General features: G+C 42.1%; 1 protein-coding gene across 6 annotated transcripts in view; it reads right to left on the bottom strand.

The window, feature by feature from the left end:
• Positions 1 to 7,330, bottom strand: part of CASZ1 (castor zinc finger 1) — a 243,234-nt gene that overhangs the window by 16,983 nt on the left and 218,921 nt on the right. For all 6 annotated transcript variants that reach the window (XM_009325209.1, XM_009325207.1, XM_009325208.1 and 3 more), the window contains 3 exons: positions 6,348 to 6,411; positions 3,639 to 3,799; positions 80 to 202 (listed from right to left, as the gene is read on the bottom strand). In XM_009325209.1, the coding sequence (XP_009323484.1) occupies positions 80 to 202; positions 3,639 to 3,799; positions 6,348 to 6,411 (348 nt within the window). The remainder of the gene's footprint in view (positions 1 to 79; positions 203 to 3,638; positions 3,800 to 6,347; positions 6,412 to 7,330) is intronic.

Here is a 7,330-nt window from a genome sequence, read left to right on the forward strand (position 1 = left end):
GTAAGGTCTCTCTCGTCCTGCAGTGTGCGTGTTGTAGAGTTTTCTCAAAGTTTCCCAAGACTCGCGCTCTCCTACTTACTTGGCATGCTTGATGGCTCCATCCAGGGTGCTGAAGAGGGCACCGCATTCCTCCACGACACAATGGAAATGCACCTTATGGAGAAAGTCGCACTGTGCATCGCAGAAATCCTTGGTACCAAACCTGGCCAAAGCAGACAAGCAGGCATCTTATGGAAGGCCCCAGAAGAGAAGCCGTGTTGGAACAGACATATTTTCCTTGTTTTTCAACTCTACTACCATTCTGTTTTCTAACGTCAGTGTCCCTGCTGCACAAACAGCACTGCTGGCATTGTTGCGTGATTATTGCTTGTTATATAGATGTGAACATGCAGAACAAGAAACCTAATTTCTCTCCAATTGAACTTGACCGAGAAACTCCCATTCACTTTTAGTGGGAGCAAAATACAGAACTACTCTGAAACAAAAGATGAAAATCATTAGTGTTCTTGAGTGCCTATGTACAAAAGCCTAGGTTCTGAGGAACGATCAAAGGTTAGTAAATTAAGGGAAATCCAGACCAAGAGGACACTGCTGAAACATTACAGGTCTTTTTTTTTTCTTGTTTCAATCCACTGGGAGTAGCAAAAGGGAAGAAACAACAGTGGTTCAAGGGAACTTAGATCCAGAATCCACCCGCCCCCCACCTTCAAACAACAGGGTATCACATACATGGGAGAGACGAAGTGTCGCCTATATAGCAATTACAGCCTAGTACGCATAAATACTGAAAAGCACAGTCCCTGAAGTACAGAAGAAACAATGCTGCAATGCAAAAACCAGAGCAAAAGCCATCATCTAAGACATGCCTTTTGTCATCTTGGGGGAAACAGTCAAGAGGGCAAAAACAACTAAGCAGGGTTTCACTGCTCATCCACTGCTGAGATTCTCCAGATTTAGTAAGAGTAGCACAAATACATGTGATTTCAGGCAACTCCAGAATCATAGGGAATCGAGAAATCGAGTAAAAAACACTAGCAGGAAGGTTTTGAAACTTGACAGGGGAATCTTGCATAATTAAGATACAACAAACTACAATTGCTCTGATGAGCAGGAAAGCAAGAAACAAACAGCAGCCTGTGTGTGGTCCCAGGAGGGACCAGGTAAAAGGTAAAGAAAAAAAACTTGTACTGGAAAAGGAAGGTCAGTGGATATAGAATACACGCAGTCAGTTAAGGCTTGCAGGGAGAAAATGAAGGAAAGTAAAGGTGTGGTAAGAGAGAAGAAACCAGATTACTGCAAGCTAAAGGGGTTGTTTTACCAAGGACGAGAGGTATTGTACTTAGAAAGAAGGTCCAATAAAAAAGGAAGGTGATGAGTCAAAAATGGCTGCCTTATAAAATTTGCTTTGCATAGGAAAACTAAAGACAAAACAGACAATTAGGGATAAAATGAAGACCTTCTCGAAGAGCAGATAAAGGGACTGGTTGGAAAATATAAATATGCACAAATCAGCCAGTCTGGATGATGTATGTCCTGAAGCGCAACAGAAATTAACTCACAAACTGATTGCATTACTATTTGCTACTTTTTAAGCCATAGAGAAGATGGAGGTAGTAGGAAATTGGCAAAAAAAAAAAAAATTTAAAAATCTAGGTACTGATTCTTTCAGGGAGAAAAAAGACGAGTGATCTTTGGCAATTATCATACCTCTAGTCTTAACTTCTCCTTCCAGTAAAGTAATGGAACAAATATTAAGAGGGAGGAGAAAATCATTAAACATCTAGAGGATAAAGGAACCATGAGCAATAAACAGCATCAGGATTATAAAGAATAAATCTTGCCAGACAAATTTAATTGCTTTTTTTGATAGAATTACAAAATTAGTGGATGAAGGGATGCAATATATTTGGATTTTAGTAAAGCATTTTGATACAGTCTCGCATATGCTTAGAATTAATTCAAATTGGCCTGGATGTGAATGCTACCTCATGGATTGAAAACTGGCTGAAGGACCGTAAACAAAGGCTAATGACAAACAGCAACATATTGAGCTGGGAGGAGGTATCTTGTGAACGCTGCAAGGACGACTTTGGTTAGGTCTGAGCTTATTTAACATCTTGATTAGTAATCTAGGAGAAAGAGTAAACAGCGTGTTAATGAAATTCACAGAAGCTACTAAACTGGGAGGAGTTGGCAACACCAGTGCAAGAGGAGAAAAATAACACAGAGAGGCCTTGCAAGACAAGGGAGAAGGTTCAGAATACAAGAGTCACATTTGGAAACACATAGCTAATACATCTGGGGGTGGGGGGTGTATTTTTATACATAGGGGACTCATGAGAGCAACATTAAAAGCAATCCTGTGTAACAGTGGATGGTAAACATGATACGTATACATTCTGCAGTATAGATGCAAACAAGGTAGCATAATTGTGAGCTGCATATATGGAGGCAGGAAGCTTGTTAAATCTGGTGTGGTGCTACAGGAATGGCAGCCCAATTCTGCACCCATGCAGGGAACGGCAAGAACGACAACAGCAACAACATGATCAGCAGGCTGAAGGGACTAATTCACAAAGTCAGATTAAAGGAAGTAAATAGGCTTGGTTAAATGGTATGCTAAAAGTCTGTGACTATCTGAAGGGGGTGGACTCCAATTGCGGAGAGGAATTATTCGCTGTGGTTCAAGGGGATATAACCAGGAGAACTGCAACAAAATTACAAAAAGGGAAATTCGGGCAGCATACCATGAAAAAAATAGTGACACTGAAACATATTAGGTGGTAGAATACTGCTCCCAGAGACAAGAAAATAGCCATGCTGCTTGGCATAATTAAAACTAGGCTGGACAAAATGCAAATGGACTGCAGGGAAGGATCTCACACTGGCCAGGGGCACATGGACTAAAAGACTTTCTAGTCTTCTCCATTGAAGTCTGTGATTTACAAAGTATCCACAGGCATTTGTAGGCAACTATCTGTGTCAGAGCACAAACCCCTATGTGTCTGCCTGGGTGTATCTGTGTATGCTCAAAGCATGTGTCTGTCTGGGCATGTATGTGCATGTGTCTGTGTGGGTGAGTTTTGTATCTGTTCCATTTTCCTTTCAAGCCTCCTTGTCTACAACAAAAACAGCAGAAACTATCCCAGTTCCCATACCCCTTATACTGCTTATTTTCTTTCAGTGGCCTACTCCTATGATCAGAAGAACTGCCACAGCAAGCATTTTAAGGCTTCTGTGACCTGTGCGTAATAACTAAACATGGTCCAACAGAAGTTCAGTGCTAAGAGCAAGCTGCAGTGGGTCCCCTGGACTTGCAGACTTGGGGATATAAAGAGGAGCCTAAGATGAAGTCTAGGCTAACAGTACTACGTGAAGATCTGTGCTTGTAGTTGGCTCTCAAGATCCCTTTGCAAAATAATTCTATGTGGACAGGTGTTTCTTATAGGACATTAACACCTACTGCAGGCAGCCCAGGACTGAGGACTAAATGCACTCCAGAAGGTGATCAGCATACCACAGAAGTAGGCCTTTAAATTCAAGAGAACTCTGCATTCAAGCGTGCACTAATCAGCCAGACACTTTGCAAAGGAAATAATTTTCCCTTTCCTCTATCCCCAGTTCTATGCTCTCCTTACCGGTGCAGGTACATCTTCCACGGCTCAGAGAGCTTCTCCTGGACAAGTGCTTTCACTGCCTTGCCCAAGTACTGTGTTGGCTCTCCAGCCCCAGCCTGGTTGCCATCTCCTTCTGTCTTAATGTTCCGCAGGTTGCCAAGGCTGGCACTGGTCTTTGACATCTGGAACAAGAACATAGACACCGCATCAAGCCCAGCACACAGCAGCGGACACTGCCAGTCTGGATACCCTCAAGACTGCCCACAGAAAGCTATGTCTTTGAAGATTAAGAGAGAGGACAAGAAGTCTGCACAGGCTGCCTAAACCGCATCAGCAAAACTTAGTAACACCTCACTCTTCTGCATCCTCCACCCAACTACCACAAAGTACTCGGGTGCCCATCTAATATTCATGGCTCTTGTGTAAAGTAATGAAGCAGCACGTCTGTTTTATACATGGGGAAACTGAGGTGAAGAGAGACATACCTTGAGTATGGAAAAGGTGTGCAGGCTTAAACATTAATAACCCTATAGCTCCTACAATATGTTGGTCTCTTAGTACAGAGCTAGTGATAGAACTGGTAAGCTCTAGTTTATTTAGAATCATCTTATCCCAGCCACAAGGACGTCTCCTTCTTTAAAGTGATCGGGCATGTTTGGGGGTGGGAGGGGGGAAATCTTATTCAACTGGGGAAAAATTTTGGCTCCACTTAAGTTCCTGGAAAATTCTTACTGACTTCAATAAAGAAATTATATCGCTTTCTGTGCTAAATGGACATACCCTCCACAAAGCAGGACGTGGACTCACAATTTGCTTTGTGTGAAAGGCTTCAAATAGATTCTACACAGAGAAGGTTTACAGGTCCAGGCATATGATGTGCAGGACAGAAAAAAGAAGTTACTCAAGAGTGCTTAGAGAGAAAATTTTCTTTCAGAATAAACGCGCAATTTCCCAGACCCTTTCGTGCTTTTTTGTGCTCTCAGTTACCTCCAGTAACAACAGTGAAATTCACAGCATGAATAAAATGCAGGATTGGGCCCAATACTTGCATTATAAACTCCACCCACTTAAGGATCTTGAAGCCCTTTATAAATATCAGTTAATTAAGCCTGACAGCCCCCCTAAATAAACTGCAATACGCTACAGGAACCCTGGCTATATGAGGCTCTCTTAATGCCCCCTGAAGGTAAAGCCCCTGCTGCTATGTGGAGACTGCAGCTCTTTATGGCTGGAGTCAGAAATCCAGGTTGTCTTTTTCCATTGGCGTTTGTTGGGCATTCAATTTCTGTAAAGGGTTCTTTTTCCTAGACAAATAATGAAGGATTCCTCCATGAACAGAAACTATGCAGCAAGAGGAAGAAGCAAGCGTGATGTGTTCCTGAGCACACTGAGCTTGATTCTGCAATCCTTAGTCTTGGAATAGGCTCCTTCAAATCAGTGAGCTCTATTCTTTGCTGGCTTATGTCATCAGTTAATCTTATTCCTTCTTTAAAAAAGGAACAAACCTGAAGAACTTGTATTTTGTACCTGTGCTACACTTATTTTGCACGACATAAAGAATCTTATGCAGGGCTGCACACAAACAGATGTTTATTTCTAAGCACATGCGTAAATCTTATATTCTCCTGGAGATTTTCAAGTGAAGTATCTATTGAAACAGAATTTCCCCGAGCTGGGGCCTTCAGAATGACTCAGGACCCCAGACAGCAGACTTACTAAATAGATTTACTCACTAGAGAAAGAGCTGCTATTTGGAATCACTAAAGGGACAATACGCAGGAATGGATAAGAAATTAAGTTTAAAAGGGAATATCAAAAACCCAGTGTAACAGAGAACCAATGGAGGAGAAAAGTGGCATAAGGATAAACACAGAAATTAAACAACACAGAGAAAAAAGAGGGATGAAATAAGAGAGAAAGGAGGCGAGAGATTACTAGGCAAAGTCACTTTGCCCTCTCTTGAGGGTTATATGGCCTTGATGCACGTAACGCCCAGAGCCAAGGGGATGGCAATAGTTATGCCTGTAAAACCTATCACACAGTAGAATATTAAAGCATGGCTCAAAGGCTGCCCTGATCTCTACTGCAGTTGTATACAACAGCAAAATTAATCTTGGTACAGTAGAATTTATCATGTGAAAGGGAAATATATATTTGAGATAATGTATCATTTAAGGAAAAAGTAAGGAAAAAGAAACCGTGCATTATCTAAAATAAATATAGAACATGGTAAAGGCGGCTCTGTTGGACACCGTTACACCAGAAAGACAGAAATTGATGATTTTGGCTCAAAACTTCTAATTTTTTTCTTCTCTTTCCACAAAAACCAATGATTCTCCTCCCCCAATGAAAAAAAATGTTTTTGAGTAAATAAACAAAATGAGTAACTGTAAAAAGAGAGCGCGAGAGAAGTTGCCAGGTTCTAGAAATAAAAAGGGGGGGCGGATATCTTTCGGAGCCCTCCTCTGTCTAGAAAGGATTAAAAAAAAAAAAAAAAAGGTGTCAGAGGCTGCAATATATTTCTTCAGCCAGTTCATTAAATTAATTCGTAAGCAGTGGCTCTGAAATTATACCCGATGAAAAATGGTCTCAAAATTTAAATGGTACAAACTCATCTTATTAGAGGCAAAACATTAAAAAACAAACGCATCTCTTCCCCCCCTCCCCGCCATCGCAGCTTTAATTTCTCTTGGTGGGGGGAATGAAAGGCGTTTGATGGATGGCTCTTACCTTATTCATAAGCGAGGATAAAAGAGATGAATTTGCCGAGACTGTGTGGCCATTTGATTCATTACTGGAACACACAAACCAACAGGGTTTAGTTAAGATGTGCACAGGGACTGTGAGCACTGAGATTAATCCTTCTCCCTTCAAGCTGCCTCACTCCTCACCTGCTACGTCCGGAGGAAGAGAATGATGCCCACCCTCCCTTGAGCAGGCCAAACTCTTTTAGTTGTGATAGCCAAGATGGAGAGAAAGAGGGTCCCAAGTTTGCAGAAATTAGTTCTTTCAGCTATTAAACAGTCCAGACTTCTTCCTCCAGTGTCCACACCATCACTTTTTTATTAGCTGACTCACAACCCACCCCATGTTTTACTCCTTCATCCCATTAGAACTTTCAAAAATATACCACAAAACCAGGGGGGATGCTGATGGAAGACTCATACTGCCAGGGACACAGGCCCCCTCGGCAGCAGAGGAGAAGGCAAGGCAACAATCCTCATGGCCACAGCTACGCATGCTGAAAGGCAACCTTAGTATTTCGCATGCACCACTAATAGTTCTAGTTGACTACAAGTGCTGAGGTCCCAAATTGAGTCTTGTTTAAATAAAGTATGGAAAGGAACGTATACAAAGGTCAAAGTGGAGCAGGCTCACTTATCCCCAGTATCAGTTCCTCGTCAGTTTTTCCATACAGGACAATCCCCAAACACTCCTATTCTCAGTAGAGATGCTGGACAAAGGGGACGCGCTTTGAGATAGGTGCATTGACATCTGCGCAAGTGCAAAGATTCATCACCATAACTATAGATTAGCACATGCCAGACCCAGACCAGAGTTAGCCTGACACCCAATTGTTTTGTGTGTCCGGTTTCTCTGGAAGGTGCCTCTCTTAGACCTGATTCAATGCCCTATTACATCAGTGCTAATGCTCCTGCTAAAAGTGTGCTGAAGCGTGGCATTGGAGCAGCCTTCCATCAGCTCTTGATGAC

This window comes from Pygoscelis adeliae, unplaced genomic scaffold, assembly GCF_000699105.1.
Source record: "Pygoscelis adeliae isolate BGI_AS28 unplaced genomic scaffold, ASM69910v1 Scaffold36, whole genome shotgun sequence".
NCBI lineage: Eukaryota > Metazoa > Chordata > Aves > Sphenisciformes > Spheniscidae > Pygoscelis > Pygoscelis adeliae.